Source organism: Papaver somniferum, unplaced genomic scaffold, assembly GCF_003573695.1.
Source record: "Papaver somniferum cultivar HN1 unplaced genomic scaffold, ASM357369v1 unplaced-scaffold_47, whole genome shotgun sequence".
NCBI classification, from domain to species: Eukaryota; Viridiplantae; Streptophyta; class Magnoliopsida; order Ranunculales; family Papaveraceae; genus Papaver; species Papaver somniferum.
The window spans coordinates 695,806-717,443 of record NW_020647304.1 but is presented as its reverse complement, the minus strand read 5'-3'; the positions used below and the strand labels follow the sequence as shown (position 1 = coordinate 717,443).

At 37.2% G+C, this 21,638-nt stretch overlaps 2 protein-coding genes and 1 pseudogene across 5 annotated transcripts; 2 read left to right on the top strand and 1 right to left on the bottom strand.

The window, feature by feature from the left end:
* The first annotated feature begins 9,278 nt into the window (after positions 1 to 9,278).
* On the top strand, positions 9,279 to 11,101 carry LOC113342760 (annotated as a pseudogene).
* Positions 11,102 to 16,874: 5,773 nt separating this feature from the next.
* On the top strand, positions 16,875 to 18,614 carry LOC113342786 (berberine bridge enzyme-like 15). The gene has a single exon (XM_026587213.1). The coding sequence runs from the start codon at positions 16,894 to 16,896 to the stop codon at positions 18,505 to 18,507; it is 1,614 nt and encodes a 537-aa protein (XP_026442998.1). The 5' UTR covers positions 16,875 to 16,893; the 3' UTR covers positions 18,508 to 18,614.
* Positions 18,615 to 19,352: 738 nt separating this feature from the next.
* On the bottom strand, positions 19,353 to 21,506 carry LOC113342743 (F-box/kelch-repeat protein At3g23880-like). Of its 4 annotated transcripts, none has more exons than XR_003356818.1 (3): positions 20,302 to 21,506; positions 20,063 to 20,153; positions 19,353 to 19,723 (listed from the first exon to the last, which is right to left on the bottom strand). XR_003356818.1 is itself a non-coding variant. In XM_026587187.1 (3 exons), exons 1-2 carry the CDS (start codon positions 21,314 to 21,316, stop codon positions 20,116 to 20,118), a joined length of 1,053 nt encoding a protein of 350 aa, XP_026442972.1. In that variant the 5' UTR covers positions 21,317 to 21,506; the 3' UTR covers positions 19,353 to 19,723; positions 20,068 to 20,115. The 4 variants fall into 4 exon arrangements, 1 of the variants encoding a protein (XP_026442972.1); XM_026587187.1 differs by having other exon boundaries at positions 20,068 to 20,153; XR_003356816.1 differs by having other exon boundaries at positions 20,063 to 21,506.
* Positions 21,507 to 21,638: the final 132 nt, after the last annotated feature.

The window sequence follows — 21,638 nt, the reverse complement described above, 5'->3', positions numbered from 1 at the left end:
TTTAGTGAAAGAAATAACAAGCATCAAGCTATATACAACAGCAAATGGATTTCTGAAAAGAGACAAAATCAGATGGACACTAACGAGAAATGGTGACTTTACTGTTAAAACACTATATGCAAAATTGCAATATCAAGCTTCAGAAACTTATACTCAAACAAAAAAGTCTTGGAGGGGTCTATGGAGCATGGACACGTCTCAAAGAATAAAGTTATTCATATGGAAATGTCTACAAGGTGCATTACCAACAAGACAGAAACTAGGAATTGATGAAAACTGTGTCTTCTGCCAACAACATGAGGAGTCAAATTTTCACTTATTCTTCGATTGTGAATATGCAAAAGAAATCTGGAAATTAAAACCATTTCCAGTACAGGGAGTATTCTCTAACCCTAATTCCAATAATATCTCTTTTCTTGATATTTACAATGCTTGGACTATGGGAGAAATAAATTCCATTTCCATGACACTAGCAGCAACTAAGTGCTGGTTCATATGGAAAGAGCGATGTCTCTGGGTGTTTGAAGACAAAAAAAGGTCCCCAACACATCTAGGTCAAGCCATATCACAACATTATGAATATTGGCATCCAAGGACACAAAACACAACAGACACTCATATAGCCAAACACATATTACTAACGATATTTGGCAGTTCCATAAACCTAGGACTCTTAAAATTAACTGTGACGCTTCTTGGATATCTCCTAAAACTGATGTAGGTATCGGTTTTATCTTACGTAACTGGACAGGTACCTATGGAGGAGCAGGAATGGCAATATGCAGAACATCATCAGCTGAAGAAGCAGAAGCTCTAGCTCTGCTAGCGACAACAGAATGGGCCATTACTAAAGAACTACAGAACCTGGTCATTGAAGGAGACAACAAAGCAACTATCAATTATCTACTAGGAAAGGATAATTCCATTACTTGGAAAACTAAGGCAATTCTAGATGAGGTGAAAAATCTAGAAACACAACTGGTATCTTTTGGAGGATTTCAGCTAGTCAACAGAAAGGGCAACAAAGTAGCACACCTTCTAGCAAAGAAAGGAAGAAAAGAAGCTTCTACTGATTTTAGTGTTTATGATACACCTAGGTTTTTAATTCCTGCTATAGCTTATGACACTGTCAAAGCTTTTGAATTCTGTAATGAAAACTCAGTATCTTTCTCTTTGGATGCTTATCACACAAATTCAGTTATTGGAAGGATGGCTCAAACTGAGCTTGTTCCTGAAGAATCTGAATTTGCAGATTAGTCTTCCATGTTGCAATCTATCATTTATCTTCAAAAAAAAAGACCTTGTACTGAAATCTCATCTTTAACAAACATTTGTTTTTGATGATCAATTTTGAATAATTTGAATAGAACAACATTTGTAGATTTGTTAGCAGTGTACTTTGGGAATTTGTACGCTAGATGTCAGAATGGTCCTCTCCTAATTTCATTTTATGCTACAGATAAAGGAATATTATTTAGGAATTTCGGATTTACATGATTTTAGAAATTCCCCGAAGGTGTTTGCTGAAATGCCCAAGAACTTTCAAGTTGAATTCGGGTGATGGAAAACAGGTAAATAATAACACTAACAGATAATATAACTCTCCTAACTGTTTGATTAGAAATGTGGTTGACTAACGGGTCAACGATCCAAACACTAAATTGGACAAACTTAGGATCCAAACACTAAGGCATACCAAAATCTACGACCCAAACACTAAATAACTCTTAATAGAATTTTTGTCTCTCTTCTTCTCCTCTATTTTGTGTCTCTATTCACAATAATTTTAAATTAGTTGGTGGGGTGGAGTTTAGTTTATGGGTGCAAATAGAAAGTTAAGAGGTACTATTTAGGATTTTGAAAAATTCATTTCGTAGTACTTAGGGTAATTATGGATGGAAATAGAGATGAAAAATGAAAAATAGGAAAAGTGGGGGTGAGAAATAATAGGAAAAACTAAATTTTATTGAAGCATATGCAGTATGATTTTGTAAAGGCTTTGTTGGAAATTTTGGGTTAAACAAGAGGATGAAAACAGAAACAGAAAATGGTGTACCCCTGACTTCAAGGATCTTTCGATTCTTTTAGACAATAATTCGACCTTTCCCAATAAATTTGGCGAGTACAAACGGTCTCTCGAATTATTCCTTCAGGATTCAATGAAGCCCTAACACCGTAATCAAATTCAAGGATTGTACTTCCTTGACCCGACCAAGAAACACATTGTATAAGGTTCTGATGATGCTTTTTAGAGAAGAAGAAAACATATTTTTTTTGATGTGTTGGAATGGGAGAACATCTTCGCTACTTATAGTGATATTCATGCCTGTTGGTAGTGTCGTTTCATCACCAACAGACGCTTCCAAAAGCCATTAATGGTGGCTTATGGGAAGAGACGCGTCTATTCAATTTTGAATGGAAACTTCTAGGTTTTACAAAGTATAACTCTGCGTAGCGGCAAACCTTGAAAATATCCAACATTCTCCCCCTATTTTCAAAAAATGAGAAAAACACAAAGTAAAAAAAAAAAAAATTAAATCAGAGTGGCTGCATCACTAAAGTGACTGCCTACGCACCCAAGTGGGATCAAGCCAACATAGTTCACGCTTAGTTCGGGAAATAAGCATCATCGCTGAAACCAATACATAAATGATAGGTATTTTTTGGATTTGAACCTTCACTTAGTGTAAGAAATTCAAAGCCTTATCGAGGTTCAGTGGTGAAACTAGTCTTGAACCAAGTACCCCTAATGATAAAACCGGAATTTCAACACATATTGATTTCTGAGAATAGTGTGTTATGTAGCTCGCACATTAATGGACATGTGCTTAAATCCTGGATTCATGAGTCTTCTTTAGAGAACGGTCTTCTTCTCTTAGGAAACGGCCTGATTTCCATACTTATATAGGCAAGTTTCAAAGGTATTTCTACGAGACACCTTGTGATAAAAGTTAGACTTATTAAGGATTTTCATCCATCCTGTTTCTTGCAGAAAACCAGCACTAATTAGAAATGGGAAGTTTTGTATTAGTGATCCATAATCACCTCCATAACTTGTTGGTACCACATTGAACTTGTTTATCCTTTCCAAAACATAGGTTGGGTTTCTGCTATGGGCGATCAAACTTCATTCACAGACCTTAATCCCATTTCATTACACTTTATTGAAACCACTGCCTTTGGTAGACTTTTTGTAAATGGGTCTGCGAAGTTCTTACTTGTTTCAATATAGTTTACTGCAACTACTCCTCTTTTGAGTAATTGTCTTACCATTTGATGTCTAAGACTTGCATATCTTGACTTTCCATTAACGGTGTCTTACGGGAAGAGACGCGTCTGTTCAATTTTGAATGGAAACTTCTAGGTCGATCACCGTATAACTCTGCATAGAGGCAAACCTTGAAAATATCTAACAGGCTTGCGATCAAGAAATCTTATTGGGTCGATGGTAAACTCGATACCAATGGAGAAACACAACAGAGATTGTTTGTTTCTGATGATGCCATGTAATTAGTATAGAGAAGACAAAGTAGCAGAAAAACATATCATTTTTCTATTATGATTGTACTGTATAGGAGTCTTATTACAATATGCAACTATGCAGAAAAAGTGAGGGTGTAATAAAGTGTACAAAATATTTAGTATACATGTTACAAGTATAAAATTTGGAAATAAGGATTCTGGAAATTCCTCCTGAGATTTTACTGAGAATCTCTCCGAAACAAAGTTGTCAAGGCGTCTGCTTAGTGTTTGATATGATCTCGAGATCCAAGATTGATTATATTGTCTCCAACCATGATTTATGTAGATGCATCTTCCAGAATTATATTGTCTTAGTTGCACATTTTCAATGTAGAGCCACACCAAAGACACGCCTGATGGTCGTTTCCTGAACCACATGGATAAATGTTTCCTCGTAATTTATCCCATCAATTTGGTGAAACCCATTAACTGGTCACCAATCTAGCTTTGTATATCTCTATACACCCATGAGACTTCAAATTACATCCCAGAACATTTATACTGGGTATGCAAGGAACCAATTTCCATGTATTATTACCATGTAAAGCATCATACTCATTTCAAAATGACTTTTGTTCAGACGAAATCCTTAAAATAATACTAAAGACTTTTGGAACAGCTAGAACACGTATTGTTTGGGAGAGAACACAACTATAAGAGGAGAACACGAACTTGAATAGAAGACGTTCTATTGATATAACTTGTGTGTACAATTGATCTTTACAAGATACATATATATATACTAACTCTTCCTTGAACTCCAAGATAGGATGAATTCCAAAACTAGAACAATTTCCTAAAATACAAAAGACTTCCAAACCTAGAATAGTTTCCTAAAAATACAAAAGACTTGCTTAACAAGATATATGTGTGTTAGGAAACACACATGTATTGTATGCCTTAACACCCTCCCGCAAGCGTAACGGGTGATCTTGAACCGTTAGCTTGAACCTTAATAGAGAAAACCGATCTTTAGACAAAGCTTTTGTAAAAATGTCCGCAATTTGATCCTTAGAAGATATAAACCGAACATCAATAAGTTTCAAAGCAACCTGATCACGCACAAAATGATAATCAATCTCAATGTGTTTCGTCCTTGCATGAAATATAGGATTAACAGTAAGATATGTGGCACCAAGATTATCACACCATAGAACTGGAGGTGATTGAGTAGAAACATGAAGTTCATATAGAAGTGATTGAATCCACATAATTTCAGCAGTAGCAATAGCAAGACCTCTATACCAAGATAGAACACGTATTGTTTGGGAGAGAACACAACTATAAGAGGAGAACACGAACTTGAATAGAAGACGTTTTATTAATATAACTTGTGTGTACAATTGATCTTTACAAGATACATATATATATACTAACTCTTCCTTGAACTCCAAGATAGGATGAATTCTAAAACTAGAACAATTTTCTAAAATACAAAAGACTTCCAAACCTAGAATAGTTTCCTAAAAATACAATAGACTTCCTTAACAAGATATATGTGTGTTAGGCAACACACACGTATTGTATGCCTTAACAAGAACTGGATGCTTAGTGTGTATATGAGCCACAAAGTCTGACCCTATAATCTTTGGCTTTGAAATACCATATTTGGACCTAATATGTATTGTTGCGGGAACTGGATAAGTAGAATTCAAAGAATCAGAACGTACCTCAGTTGGAGATTGTAAACTTGATGAAGGAGGAAAAAGAGAAACATAACTTGTTGTTGAAATAGAACCAGAATTACCACTGACAAGAAGAAGTAGTATAGACTTCCTTGAAGAACCAGTATAAGAAAATATGAGCTCATTAAAGACGAGATGAATAGTGATATAACCGGTTCAGACTTTTGGTGACGGAACTTACTGGTTTATAATAAAAAACACTGGCATTTTAGAAAGAAAAAGAAAAGCTTTATTATCTACTGGTCTTAATAACTGGTTTAGCCAACCACCAACTATATTACTTGGGAAGATAGTTGGTTGAGACAAAGTCTCTAAAATAGCACTAAAAGCTTTTGGAACTGGATGATTAGTATGTATATGAGCTAGAAAGTCTGAGTCAAGAAGCTTTGGCTTTGAAATGCCAGATATGGACCTAGTATGCATTATTGTGGAATCTGGATCAGCAGAACTCAAACAATCACTCATCGGTTGTAGATTTTAAACTTGTTGAAGAATGCAAAATACAAGTATCACTTGTTGCAGAAGTAGAATCAGAAGAACCACTAACAGGAAGTAGTATAGAGTCTATAGACTTCCTTGAAGAACCATCACAAGGAAATACAAGCTAATTAAAAACAACGTGAACGGTGGTATAATTGGTTTATACATATGGTGATGCAACAACTGGTTTATACTAAAAACAATACTGGCACTTCAGGTATAAAAAGAAAACTTTCCATCTACCGGTCTTAACAACTGGTTTACCCAACCCCGGGCTACGTTAGCTGCAAAGACAGTTGGTTCAGGAAGAGTCTCTAGGATAAAACTTAAGGCTTTTGGAACTGGATGCATAACGTGTATATAAGCTACGAAGTCTGATCGACCCTACAAGTTTTGGCTTTAAAATACGGTATTTTGACCAAGTATGCATTGTCGTGGAAACTGGACCAGGGATAACAGTAGAATTAAAAAAATCGGACTGTTCCATAGTTGGAAGTTGTAAACTTGTTGAAGAAAAAATAATTAAAGTATCACTTGTTACAAAAGTAGAATCTGAAGTACCGCACTGAGATGAAAAATATAAACAATCTTGAAGAACATGGAGATGGATCACAAAGGAAAAGATGAATTTATGTTTCGCATCAGAAAAGGAAAAAGTGGCCAGAGCTAGACGAAGAGTTTAGGGGGAGTTGCTAAACAGGGAATGCAGAAAGATCATCTTATAAGTGTTTAACTAAATTTATTAATGCTCTAGCTAGTTAAGGGTGCGAATGAGGAGGGTTGAGCATGTATATATATAGCTTAATTTAAAACATTAACAAAGATATTCTCACATACCCATTACCACCACCACCACCTCCGATTATCACCACCACCAACCACTGATTACCACCACCACATCCGATTACCACCACCACCAACCACCACCACCACTATATATATATAGCTTAATTTAAAACATTGACAAAGGTATTCTCACAAACTCATTACTTGTCATTCGTTTTTGGTTGAATAAATGAGAAGGAATCATTAAAATGAGTTGAAAATGGAAGTTGCAGACAGGTTTAATGGAGAGTTTTTTTTTCAGAGAAAAGTTCGGTTATCACAAATTAATTTTTTCTTAACCGAACTCAGAGTTCGGTTGATTCGCAAAAAAATACGTTTAACCGAACTCCTTGTATTAGAACAACACAAGTCCATAAGTTCGGTTCCTTTGTAAAATAAGGATATCACCGAACTTTAGTTTACAAAAATAATGAGAAGTCCACAAGTTCGGTTCGTTCGCAAAAATATTAAGTTTTCTTTGTAACCGAACTCTACCTTTGAAACTTCGTAACCGAACTCTACCTAATTCGCCAAGAAATAAATTTCGTAGTAACCGAATGCTTGCCTAATTGCATATATGCATATATAAGCCCAGTTCGGTTGATTCGCAAAATATGTTGAAGTTTGCGAACCAACCGAATTTCTAACACTAGGTTACTTTTAACCTGCAGTTCGGTTGGAAACTTGGTTGCGTTGAAGTTTGCGAACTAACCGAACACACAAGATGTACCCAAATAAATTATTAAGTTCAAAGTTCGGTTACCTATCATTTTATCCTAGGTAACCGAACATTACACTGTACGACCAAAACCTCCATTAACGAGCGAGTTCGGTAACCTGCATGTTTCCAAAACGTAACCGAACTACACTTTCAGGTGTGTTCGGTTACATGTTCTTGGCATATGGTAACCGAACTGGCCCTAATCTACATAAAAAATTTCATTTTTTTTGAAAGTTTGGAGCAATTCAACCAACATTATCTAAGTTTGAAGCATACCTGGGTACCCAAATACCCTTCCTCCGGTTGTGGTTGGTAAAATCCATCGTTTTTCATGTTTTAATCTCACTTATTATCTTTAACTTAATCATCTCACTAATCATTACACTAACTATTATTAACACTAACTAATCATCACCCAAAATTAATCAGGAGGGTAATTTAGGTATTAATATAAATATCTAGATAAGGGGTGACCTAGATTTACTTCTAATGTCTTTATCCAAAATAAAACCATGGTCCCCCAAAAAAACCATGGTCCCCAAAAAATCGTTCTTTATTAATACAGCTACGGGCGTGGAGAAATAGAACAGACAAGAACAGGGGAAAAAACTTTGGCCATTGGTAGTTTTTCTATATGTTGGACTTTATGGAACGAGAGAAACAACAAGGTCAAGGCCCATAAGAGACCTAGAAGCGAAGAAGAAACAATCACTGAAATCCAACTGTTACTATACGTTTGGGGGGAATGGGAATTTTTCCAAATTTGTTTTTGTTTTCAGAGAACTTATCTCTCACTGCAAGGTGACACTACAAGAAACTTAATACATTGCACCACCCAATGATTATGGTATAAACCCCTACTAGTGTCGCGATAACCTGTGTAGCAAGAAGTCTATTGTTGCACCCAATCTTTATTGCTGCAGCAAGAGATTATACTTTTTTGTCACTCTTTTCATATTGTTGCTACAATTATGTGGAAAAAGTTTCATTTTGCAGCAGTAAATTATAACTTTTAGCTGCACCTGAAAAGTACTGTGACTAGAAATTTGCTTTTGCAACACCTATATTGGAGGTGTGGCAACATATAGTGTAGCAATAGCTAGATTTTCTTGTAGTGTGATCGTAGACGGTAGATAAATTGTAATCCCCAAAATATGGGGGCTTTTTAGCCTTGTTACATTTTCTTTTTAGGTCAAAAAAATTAAAAAAAAATTAAGATAATTGTCGGAGAAACGGCTTAATGCTCAAATTTATATGTATTTGCTCTCTAGAACTACCAAATTTTACCAATATGTATTGTTGAGCGATGAATTCAATGTAAATACACTAGACTTGTGAAGACATACTAATACTTTTAATCAAACTCCTTTAAAGCTAGACTAGAAATAACCTCTCGAATAGTTTTGTGTTCCCCCCTAGATATAAGGGTACGTATGAGTATAACCCAGATACTGTATGGGTTGTGAGAACAACCCGCATACCAAACAATAATATAAGCTTTGTGGTCCAAGTTATAGGTTACGAAGGTGACAAATCTGTGGACCTTTAGGTTGCTCATTTGAGCAATTAATGAAAGGCTATCCTGCAATTGTTGACCATATTTGACGACTGGGAACAATCATTTATGACCATAATGCAGACCATACAAGAAGAAGCTTTGCCTAGTAGCCTATTCCTGTACATCGAACAGACCATACAAGAACAACATTTATGACAATAATGCAACATATCATCCTTTCGATGTGATATATTTATGACCATATCCCTTTTTAAGACTGGGTACGGCAAATCTTGAAACCAAAGTTACCAAACAACATTTAACCCATATATTGTGCTTCCCATATTTAGTTATTTACTGCATTTCTATCTTCTCTGGCTTTGAAGACCCAACCACACAAAGCAATCAGACTGTCCATACGTGCCGGAAACTAATTGGCTATTATTGATAGGGTCATCTTGAGAAATCAAATGCTACCTCATTTCCTCAGGGACCTCACAAGTATATATGTGCGAGAATAGTCACTGTCTCTCTAGCTAGAACCAGAATGCAATCTCAAACCACCACCACCACCAAATTGTGTTCTCCCACTTCTTCTCTATCAGCAAAACCAAACTCTCATCATGTGGTAATCTTTCCGTTCATGTCTCAAGGTCATACACTTCCATTACTAGACCTCTCTAAATATCTATCAAACCTAAACGTAACAGTTACTATCATTACTAGTCCAGCCAATGCTCTTCAAATCCAAAGATCCATCTCTAGATACATTAACATCCATCTCAAGCAAATCGCTTTTCCACCTATTCAAGAACTACCAACACCTTGTGAGAACACTAATAATCTACCATCAATGTCTTATCTCCCACATTTTTTTGCGGCAACCGCGGAACTGCAACAATCATTTGATCAAGTTTTACAAGATATGAAAGATTCTGGTTCATTACCCGGCCCTTTGTGTTATATCAGACTTCTTCTTAGGATTTACACTTGACACTTGCCGCAAGTTTAATGTACCTAGAGTCGTGTTTCATGGCATGGGTGTGTTATCTATGGTGATTTCGAAGTACTTCATAATGCTTGCCAATGACCATCATAACATGAGTTCGAGTTCTCAAGAGTCTGTTCAACTTCCTGGTCTGACTCTTCCTTTTAGCCTGACCAGAGTTGACATACCAGAGGCTTTATTTCATTTTTCTGATCCGGATAACCCGATAACCCGATTCTTTGATGAATTGGGCGAGTCCGAAACTAATAGCTGGGGTGTTATTGTGAACAGGTTTGCTGAGCTAGAAAATGAGCACGTAGGAAACCTCGAATCATTTTACAAACAAGAGGAGGCGAAGGCTTGGTGTGTGGGCCCGCTTTTTCTCTATCATGATGATATGGACGGTGAAGATGAACCGGATGAAACTATCAGATGGTTAGATGAACATGAAGATGGGTCTGTGGTGTATGTATCTTTTGGTACACAAGCTGATGTTTCAAACTTGCAGCTTGATGAAATTATCCATGGATTAGAGATGTCAAACCAACCATTCATTTTCGTTGTAAGATCAAAAATGTGGATCTTACCTGATGGGTTGGAGGAGAAAGTGAGAGGAAAAGATTTGGTTGCACGAGAATGGATGAACCAGCGACGTATATTATCACATAAGGGGATAGGTGGGTTTTTGAGTCATTGTGGATGGAATTCAGTGTTGGAAAGTATATCATCTAGAGTCCCACTTTTAGTATGGCCGATGATGGCTGAGCAACCACTCAATGCTAGAATTGTGGTGGATGGGTTTGGAATAGGGGTGGAGGTTCCAAGGGGCAACACTGCATGTAAGGTAGGAGAAGAAATCGTAGCTGTTGGCAGAGGAAATATCTGTAAAGGAGTTGATGAACTGATGAATTCAGAGAAAGGGATGAGAGCTAGAGAAAAGGTGAAGAGTGTAGGGGAAGTTGCTAAACAGGAAGTGCAAAAAGATGGATCATCTTTTAAGTGTTTGACTGAATTTATTGATGCTCTAACTAAGGTTGCAAATGAGAAACGTTGAGTGTGTTTTTATCATGTTAATTCTCCAAAGGCAGCGAAGGCTACCTATAATCTCAAGATGTGGCGGCGAAAGTTGGCGGGACTAGATCGTTGTGGATCGTTACAATCTAGTCTTTCCTCTGCACGTTTCGGCATGTGAGCTTGTGTTTCTTGAACTCGAACAAATATCAGTTTTTGTAATCGTTTCGTGGTATGCATCTCTAATGCACAAGTATCCGGTGCAAGGATACTGTCTCTAACACGTTACTGGTCAGTACTGTCACGTTGGGTTGTAAAACAAGCAATGAATTGACTGAATTGTTGGGACAATTGGATCGCTCTGATACCAATTGTTGTGGTTCAGAGCCATCTACTTGCTAATCTTGCGGAAACATATTAGCTACCAAAAAACACTTGATCTCTCGGATTACTCCATGAACCTCACTACGATCTAGGATAAAAAGAATCGAAAAAGAACCACACATATGCAAGCCATAAACAAAGCAATAAGAAGTAAAGTACTCACGGATTTAACGTGGTTCAACAATACACACAATGTGTGTAATATTGTCTACATCCACCAAACGGCTACGACCTCTTTACTCATTATAGAATCACCACTGAGAATTACACAACTGATTGACTAAATCAATCTATCGACTCACCACAACGTGACCGAACACAAGAACTCTCACAAGCACCCTATAAGATCCAAAGTAGTGTCTTTACCCATACGAGATAACGTTTACCACATTATCTACCACCACAAGATGATCTTCTCTGCACACCATGATATAAATTACCATGGACGCCTTTAGCTCAACACCAATAATCTAATCCAGCACCACCAAGATGATCTTCTCCTCAACAAGATGTCTTACCAACATCTCCATATGAATACTCCATAACGACATATCTTCCAACATCGATAAGTATCCCATAAGCACCATAATGATGTACTCCTTCCACCATTAGGTCTCTCACATAACCACCTCAATAGGTGGGATGAATCCCTCACATCTCTACGAGATTTACATTGAGGATTCCATGACAAAAACACTTAGCCTAGACCTCCTTATATAGGAGTCATAAACTTGGTTCCTAAGGAAACCATGGTCAAATAGGAAACCCATCTTATAAATGGAAGTTGTCCTAATCCAGCTATGTTTCCCTAACGGAGCCTTTCCGGAACCTTCTAGAATTTAGCCGTCTTCTTTGACCTAAACTAGGAAACCCACATTTCCTTACAATTCTCAGCCTCGGATCATGCATTCATGCATGAGACGATCAACTTGTTGTCCCTCCATCTTCTGAACATCGATTGCACCATCACTGGTTGCCTACATATCCCCAATAGGAATCAAACCGAAAATGTAATTCACCCAAATTATTCCGTAGAACCTCCACCAGAAGAGAGCAAACCAAACTTGAACATCACCAACTTAAACTTAACAATCCAACCTACTGGTGATTGTACAAATCTCCACAACGGTGAAAAACTGACCATCTCAACAAATCAACATCATATGATCATCTGTTATGCAACATCTTGAGAAAATACACCTTACTCCTTTATGTTCACAACTCCACATTGATTGGCATCATTCTAGGTGTATTGCATGCCAACTCAATCAGACCATATAACATTATTATCCATATGCTTCCATCGAACTTAGTTACGGTCATTATGCGCCCTTGAGCCTTCGCCACCTCCGAACTTGCTCCATACTACGAACAAAGCTCCGTCTTGGCTTTCCTTGCTCCACCTGAGTCAATGTTCCGCTCTTCTAAGACACTAACTCCAAGTTACGCACCACATCCGTTAGGGTTGACATCCATAACTACACGATAAGCAAATGAAACTACCACAGTAGACTCCATGCGTCTGCCTAAGTATTACCTTAGCAGAACCATAGTCTTCATTTTCGTCTCTAAACTCCAGCCGAGTCAATTGCTTACTTAAACAACTGATCACATACTTGCTCTTTTCCATGAGCATGTCCTCCAAAGCGAGTTAACGAGAAACCTTGCGTTAGTTTGTCATAAACCAACCTTCATGCTAGCTTCCAAGAAACTATCCATCTTGTATGTACCAAAGCATATTGAGCATGACTCTAACTGCGCACCAAATACAACCAATCCATGGATCATTGCCACTGCGTGCCAATCTCGAGTTCATCTCTTATGAATCTTGGTTTACGATCCTATCTCTGATTGGATCATGATTATACAACCATATTTCCCAATTGAGTTTTACTCCTTCAAAAAACTCATCATATCTTCAACTAATGCATACATACTAAACACGTGTATAGCTTCACAGAGACTTCGACAGCTGACACACCAATCACCTTCTACACCACTTCAGCAACCTCAACAGGATTTGACAATAATTTCCTTTTTACGGGCTTTAACATAATTGTCAAGATAGTCTTTTATCAATTTCATAGCAATCATGTAGTTTCGACCTCGCGACAGTCAAACTACAACACAATCAGACTCGGATATAACTGTGACCATCGTCGAAGAATTCACTGCTACCTTCATAACAATGCATAATGTCACACATTCTATATTGTGCATATCCTTTCCCAATCTTGCTTCAAAACGTACACCAACGTTCGAAATCTGATAATCCATCCTTTACACAGAGACCTAATCACACCCCAGCCATAATCTGAAACCTTTGGTAACTTCCTCAAGCTCCAAGAAATTCAAGACGCTGTTTTGTTTATTTTATCAAAGTATGTAGAGAAAATAACTTGACGGAAACTATAACGTTGTTGAACCAAATTTCTCAATAGAAATTTCTACCTTCATCTCTACAGGCTCTGTCACTATTGAAATCAATTTCTATAACTGTAGCAAATGAGCAAACCTCCAAATATTACCATTGCTATAATTTAGCTCTCTCCAACAGAAAGTCTTACACTGATCATCAGAAAATCAAATAGCCAATAGATAATAAAGTTTGACAGAAAAACACGCCGAAATTGTAGCCCTCTCAAATTCATGCACCGTGTTTTCTCCTAAGTAATATTCGCTAGCTCGTAGCCATACCACCATACACATTGTAGTATTGTATCTTTATTCTTTAAACTCTTGAAGTGTCCAAGCGATACCCTTTTAATTACTCACAACGGGTCTTCACAAAAGTAGGAACGTATCCGCAACATAAATAGACCAACTTGTTTCTCACAAAGGTCTTGCACTTCAACCATCTCCGATCGACTTCAAATGGTGTACAAACAAACAAGTCTTCGACTGATTGTCATCGGAAAGAATCAAAAAGATCACAAACTATCTAGCTTCTCCATCGGAAAAAGTACGAGAGAAACTCCAGAAAACATTGTTCTACCCGACACAAGCCATACTCAACACAGACAAACAAACCCTACAAACTGTGTCGACAAACTGCTTCTTATACAATAATAAGAAACCATAGCTCCACCACAACCAATATCACATCTTCATCCAACGATCATTGTCCTTCAACTTATTTGTAGCCACATGCTTCAAATACTAAGACTGAGAATCAAACTCTTCACTTCTGGAACATATCAAATCCTGGCCAACGATCAATACTTCCAAAACGAAACCTACTAAGAGATTTCCCAAATCCTTATTGTAACAAACAACTAAGAAAGAACGAGTATGAATTCATCTTCACATTCTTCAACTTCAGGTTAAAGACAAGCAGAAACATAATCTAACTGATGACGATTGATAACCAAATTATTGTTTCCCTTGATATGGAACAATAATGAGACTTTGACATGCTTATATTCCATCTTTACTTCCACAAACATACAAAACAATATTTGTATTCCAACTACGATACTCTTTCCTTCTTGTGTCTTTCCAAGCAAACATTGATTAATTGAAAATCAATCCATGCAGGTCTTTCAAACAGTTCACAAGAATATGGTACGAAGTATAGAGAATAAATAAACTTACTTGAAGCCATGCATAGGGTTTATGCTCCAATAAGAATCAATGTCAAATCTCCAATGTCCATACATCTTGACCATACCGAATGCAGATTACCTGATATAATCTCATTCCTTCAGAAGTACACTTTACTTGCTTTGTTCTCAAAACTTATGAAATCAAATCCTACACATACTTGATAACATCAAACTCTGCATCTTCGGAAGCTGTAACATCAAATCCTCACATACTTGATGAAACCAAATCCTTTGTCTTCAAAATTTTCTGCCAATCCAGAAAACCTAAAACTTCTCTCTTCAAACCTTCTATCCAGCCTAAAGCTCTGATACCAATTTTTGGGACAATTGGATCGCTCTGATACCAATTGTTGTGGTTCAAAGCCATCTACTTGCTAATCTTGCGGAAACATATTAGCTACCAAGAAACACTTGATCTCTCGGATTGCTCCATGAACCTCACTACGATCTAGGATAAGAAGAATAAAAAGAGAACCACACAGATGCAAGCCATAAACAAAGCAACAAGAAGTAAAGTACTCACGGATTTAACATGGTTCAACAATACACACAATGTGTGTGATATTGTCTACATCCACCAAACGGCTACGACCTCTTTATTCATTATAGAATCACCACAGAGAATTACACAACTGATTGACTAAATCAATCTATCGACTCACCACAATGTGACCGAACACAAGAACTCTCAAAAGCACCCTATAAGATCCAAAGTAGTGTCTTTACCCATACGAGATAATGTTTACCACATTATCTACCACCACAAGATGATCTTCTCTGCACACCCTGATATAAATTACCATGGACGCTTTTAGCTCAACACCAATAATCTAATCCAGCACCACCAAGATGATCTTCTCCTCAACAAGATGTCTTACCAACATCTCCATATGAATACTCCATAACGACATATCTTCCAACATCGATAAGTATCCCATAAGCACCATAATGATGTACTCCTTCCACCATTAGGTCTCTCACATAACCACCTCAATAGGTGGGATGAATCCCTCACATCTCTACGAGATTTACATTGAGGATTCCATGACAAAAACACTTAGCCTAGACCTCCTTATATAGGAGTCACAAACTTGGTTCCCAAGGAAACCATGGTCAATTAGGAAACCCATCTTATATATGGAAGTTGTCCTAAGCCAGCTATGTTTCCCTAACAGAGCCTTTCCGGAACCTTTTAGAATTCAGATGTCTTCTTTGATCTAAACTAGGAAACCCACGTTTCCTTACATGAATAACCTTCTAATTCTTTTCAATTAATCAATTGTTTAATAAGTAGGGCAACTCCAACTTATATAGCAAAAAAGGAAAACTTGGAAAAATGCCCCAATATAGAGTGCAATGTTGGAAAACTGCCCCAACGTTAAAAATAGTTGGAAAAATGCCCCAACGTTAGAAAACTCAGTTAAGTCCACATGTGTGAGCTCACACACGTAAAAAAAAGGACAAAGAATGACGGAAAAACCTAAACCCCGTGACCCTAAACCTTGAACCCCTAAACCTTAGACACTGATCCCTGAATTTTACACCCAGAATCCTGAGTTTGGAAGGGGGTATTTGTCTTTTTTTCGCGTGAGTGAGCTCACACATGCGGACTTAACTGCGTTTTATAACTTTGGGACATTTTCCCAACTATATTTAACGTTGAGGCAGTTTCCCAACACTGCATCCTGTATTGGGGCATTTTCCCAATTTGAAAGACTCCAAATAGTTTCCATATTGCTGCTGATATTAGAAGACACTAGGCCACCTAAGGAAAACAAGATCTCAAGTCAGCGAATTTTTTTTAATATGTTTCAAGAGCTAGTATTATTTTTAAGTTATATCAAACCAGCACCACCTAACCAGTAATACCATTCAAGGACTTTTTTTTAACATGTACACTCTTGAACTCCCCTTTCAATTCAGACTTGTTTCCTGTTTTCTGGATGACTTTCATCATAATTATCACCTTTGTAGCATAAAGAAAACCTGAAGTATCAACTACACATATATGCTTCAAAAAAAAGCTAGACATATTTAATTGGTTGTCTTTAAAGAAACAAATATCTATGTTTCTGGTGAAGCAAAATGTGCAATTCACTTTACAGGAAAGTTATCATATAAGTAGTCATAGGACCGCACCCTTTTTTCACATCAATACAAGAAACAACCAAATTATGATGGGTATTTTTTCAAATTCATATCTACTTGTAGTTTCATTATTCATTTTCTCAGTCTCATTTGGAACTTTATCAACAACCTCAGATATTCATGAAAATTTTCTCCAATGTCTTTCGCTGAATTCTCATACTTACACTCCGACCTACACAAAAAGCAATCCAAACTACACATCCATCTTGGAGTCCAATATATATAACCAAAGACCTTTATCATCATCCACCAATCTCAAACCCTTTCTTATAATTACACCCTTGCAAGAGTCCCAAGTTCAAGCATCTGTAATTTGTTCGAAGAAACATGGAGTTCAACTTAAGGTTAGAAGCGGAGGTCATGATTACGAAGGTCTCTCTTATGTCTCTGATGTTCCATTTGTAATCGTTGATATGATAAACCTCCGAGCCATCAACGTAAATGCAAAAGATGGAACCGCATGGGTTCAATCAGGTGCAACGTTAGGCGAACTTTATTATAGGATTGCAGAGAAAAATCGAACCCTTGGTTTCCCTGCAGCTGTTTGCACGACGGTTGGTGTGGGTGGACAATTCAGTGGAGGTGGGTATGGTTCCTTATTAAGAAAATATGGCGTTGCAGGTGATAATGTCATCGATGTTAGAATAGTCGATGCGCATGGACAAATTCTCAACAAAGACACCATGGGCGAGGACTTGTTTTGGGCTATTCGAGGAGGTGGAGGAGGAAGCTTTGGAGTAGTTCTTTCATGGAAGATCAAGTTGGTTCCTGTGCCACCTACTGTGACTATGTTTACCATCACCAAAACCTTAGAAGAAGGTGCAACTGGACTTGTTCACAAGTGGCAAGAAGTTGCACCAAAATTTCCTAATGAACTCTTCATGAGAGTAATCCTCACTTTGGGTACTTCTACTACTCAGAAAGGAAAGAAAACAATCCAAGCATCATTCAACTCCATGTACCTAGGAACTACTACCAAACTCCTACTTGTGATGAAAGAGAGATTTCCTGAGTTGGGTTTGACAAGTAAAGATTGTACTGAGACGAGTTGGGTTCGATCAACGCTATATTTCGGAAACTTTCCCGTGGACGGTCCTCTTAATAACTTACTGAGCAGAAGCAAAGCAGCGAACACCTTCAAGGCAAAATCCGATTACGTAAGACGCCCCATTTCCAAAATTGGACTAGAGGGGTTATGGAGAAGAGTTTTAACAAAAGAGAATCCTGTCATAATATTCACTCCTTATGGTGGAAGAATGAATGAGATTTCAGAATCAGCAATTCCATTTCCTCATAGAAATGGAACTCTGTATATGATCATGTATGTGGTGATATGGAACAAAGAAGAAGGGGTGGAAACATCTAAAAAGTATCTTACCTGGATGAGGAATCTATACAGATATATGGCTCCATTTGTTTCAAAATGTCCAAGAGAAGCTTATGTCAATTACAGAGACCTTGATTTAGGTCAAAGCAAGAATGGCACTGCAAGTTATCTGTCAGGTAGAACTTGGGGTAAAAGGTACTTTAAGGGGAATTATAAAAGGTTGGTTCAAGTGAAAAGCAAGTTTGATCCTGAAAATTTCTTTAAACATGAACAGAGTATTCCTTCTATTGCCTCGTATAGAAGTACTTATTGAAGCATGCACTAGAGATGCTAATGTATCGTAACCAAATAAGTAATATTCTACTGTGAAATCTGTCAAAACTCAATGATCAAATAATGAAGTTCTTGCTAATTCATGTATGAATCATGACTCATAGGTGATTTTTCAATGCCAGTCTGACATTTTTCTACAGTAATTTTAATTTCTTTAGCAGACAGATAAATTTTTCAAGCAAAATGTAGCTAGTAGTGTAATCAGACATTACAAATTAGGAATTCACTTACGACAGTGCAATTTGAAGCTAGGTCTAATCAAATCAGGAGACTGTGACCTAAACAACGCCATTGAGAGTGTGTGATCCAGACCAACAAATGACATGGATCCTTTTGAAGATGAGCAATACTGTTTTCTAAGCGGTTGGGACTTGCCATCACGTTTTTCAGTAAAATCACCTAAAGCAGCGCAAAGCTTCTAACACCACTCATCAAAAATGGTTAACAATTGCTTCCATCTGGATAGCCAATAAATATAAAGAACAACCTAAAAATCCACAGTTTTGTCACCTTCATAACCTATTCTGCAGACTATAAACCAGTATGCCCATCGCATTTATTTCATGGCAGGTATTAACAGTTCCCTTGATGAATTTAAGCAAAGATTAACAACTGTATAACCTGGCTATCAATTTTGTAATTAGACAGGTGGTCATTTCTATAGCATGCCCAGTCAATAAGAACCACACAGATTATTTCATTGTTTGTCCTCCCGGTTGATCTTCACAGTGGCATATGGTTTGTGGATTTCTACGCAGTTAAAAACTCGAATATACCCTTATGTTCTTGCAACACCAAATCCAAATTACAGTAGAACTGGTAAGCGAACATGAAGAAGAAGCCATTTTCATGATAAAGAATTCAAATTTGTTACTGCAGATACTGAATTATGGCACCTCTACATTCACAAATTGACATGCACTCTGAGAGAGTGATCGATATGGTGGAGAGATTATATTCAGATTCAATATGCTATTTCTCACACTTTACAAACACAGAACACATCAACAAAGTAAGATCCTCAAAAGTAAAAAAACTAGCATGGTAAAATGCTAACCTCTGCAAGGCCTTTAAAACCAAATACGAAGAGAGCAACTTGTGGTCAAGCCCAATAACAGAGGTTCAGCAGCTCCTGGCTTCAGCGCCTTAACTTAAAGCATGAGCAGCTTTCTGTACATTTTCCATTTCAAGATTATCTGAAACAACAACAACCAAAGTGAATGTAAATACAAGGTCACTAAGTATTTTAGAACCTGACTGAATCAAGGTTGTAATTCAATGAAATGTTCTGTGATTGAAGTCCAACTAAACTTCTCATTGATCCAATCTCTTTGCAACAAAAAAGAAAAGGTTGTGAATTTAAAATTCACAACATTCCTCTATCTTTCCTCATTGATCAGCTCATAATATCAAAAGCCAGGCGTATACTTCAAACTTAAGCTATTAAATTACCTAAAGATTATCTTTCAGAACACCATTTTTACTCTTAATACACGGTATACATGAAAAAAGGTTCAAAGACAGTAACTCTGTACCTTACTTGCACATAATAAGGAGACTAAATAGCAGAATCCATTTGCCTCAAGTTTCAATTATTCCTCCTCTGGTGGAGGTTCCCCCACATATCTGCCAGATTTTAAGGAAACTAAGCTTTCAAATTAAATCTCTTGTTCGATCAAAATCAAAGATGCACTAAGAATATTTGGTTCTCTAGCTGTTCCATTCTTCGAGTCATAAAAAACTAGGTCACCGGGAATGTGAAATAGAAGCTCACCATTCTTGAACCAAACCAACATTAATGAAGAGTCATTCGCAACTCCTTCATTGGTAATAACATGACATAAATTCCACGATTCTTGAACTCCATAATCCTCCATCTTCCATATTTGAAAGCAATTGGGATCAATACTATTAATGACACAAAGACACCCTTTTAACACTCCCACAGTTACAAATATTTTCTTCTTGTCAAACGGTTGTTTTGGAAGTTGCAATTCTTCAAATCTCTCTTCGATGATATTAAAAGTAACCATAACCAGAGAACGCTGTAGAGCTTCTGTATGCCCCAACCAATGAAGAGCTCCATTAACAAGCACTCCCGGAATTCCACACATAGGAAAACTGTACGGAACAGATTCAATGCTTTTCCATGAATTTGACCCCATATTATAAACATCGACTAAAGACATTCCTTGACTCTGATCAATCCTGTCTACCACATAACTTGCATCCACCATTAAACTTCTATTACACTGTAAAAGTTTCACTAATTTGTAATCGTCAATCCTTTTATCATAACAAAAACCACAAATTCCAAGCTCTTTAGTATCCGAAGCTTCATTTGGTGCTGCGAGTACTCCCTTGAATTCTCTTGTTGCTGGGTTCCAAAGAAAAAGAACATCCCGACGACCAACTTGAAAACATAAGCAGACCAAACCATCACAAATACCCATTGTTTTGAAAAAGTAATCGAAATGTCCCAATGGGTAATCTAATTCAACAGCTTCATATTCAAATTCATTAATCGATGATGATAACGAATCATAACTAACAGAATATAAAGCAACACCGCGACGTTCCACTAACAAACGATTTTCCAACGGGTCTTGGTATTTAATCATGAGTTTAGGGTTATTTTTCTGGATAGAAACATTGAGATGCATTTTGACAAAATCAGGAGTAGAAATTAAGGATAACCAAGATTTGCAGACACACTTACATAAAAATGTTGATTTCACTGGTACTCTGTATAAGATTTCCAGGTACACTTCTTCTGGAATGTTTGACATTGCTGCAAATTAGTACTCTTCAATTGCAAAATCGCAACAATGGATTAGCTTCAGAGTTAAGCCTGAATCCAATTGTTGATCAGGATCATTATCATTTCTCACTCTGATTTTTTTGATTCACCTTCTTAATTTTGATATCTAGATGGAGGAGGCAGAATCAGATTTTGCTGGTTAGGGTTTTCAAGTGGAAGGAGAATAGGAGCAGAACAAAAGCATGGGTCAGGGCTTGAGCTTTTTTAAGGTTCGTTAAGACAACCCGACAAACATTTCGGTCCATGGCAGTGCCCTACACCTCGTTAGGGGCTTTGTGCCGTTGTATCTA

Coding starts and splice junctions, on each gene's coding strand:
- LOC113342743 (XM_026587187.1), bottom strand. CDS start 21,316: ATGTCAAACATTCCAGAAGAAGTGTACCTGGAAATCTTATACAGAGTA. Junction 20,154..20,301: donor GTTGGTTTGGTTCAAGAATG/GTGAGCTTCTAT, acceptor AAAATCTGGCAG/ATATGTGGGGGAACCTCCAC.
- LOC113342786 (XM_026587213.1), top strand. CDS start 16,894: ATGATGGGTATTTTTTCAAATTCATATCTACTTGTAGTTTCATTATTC.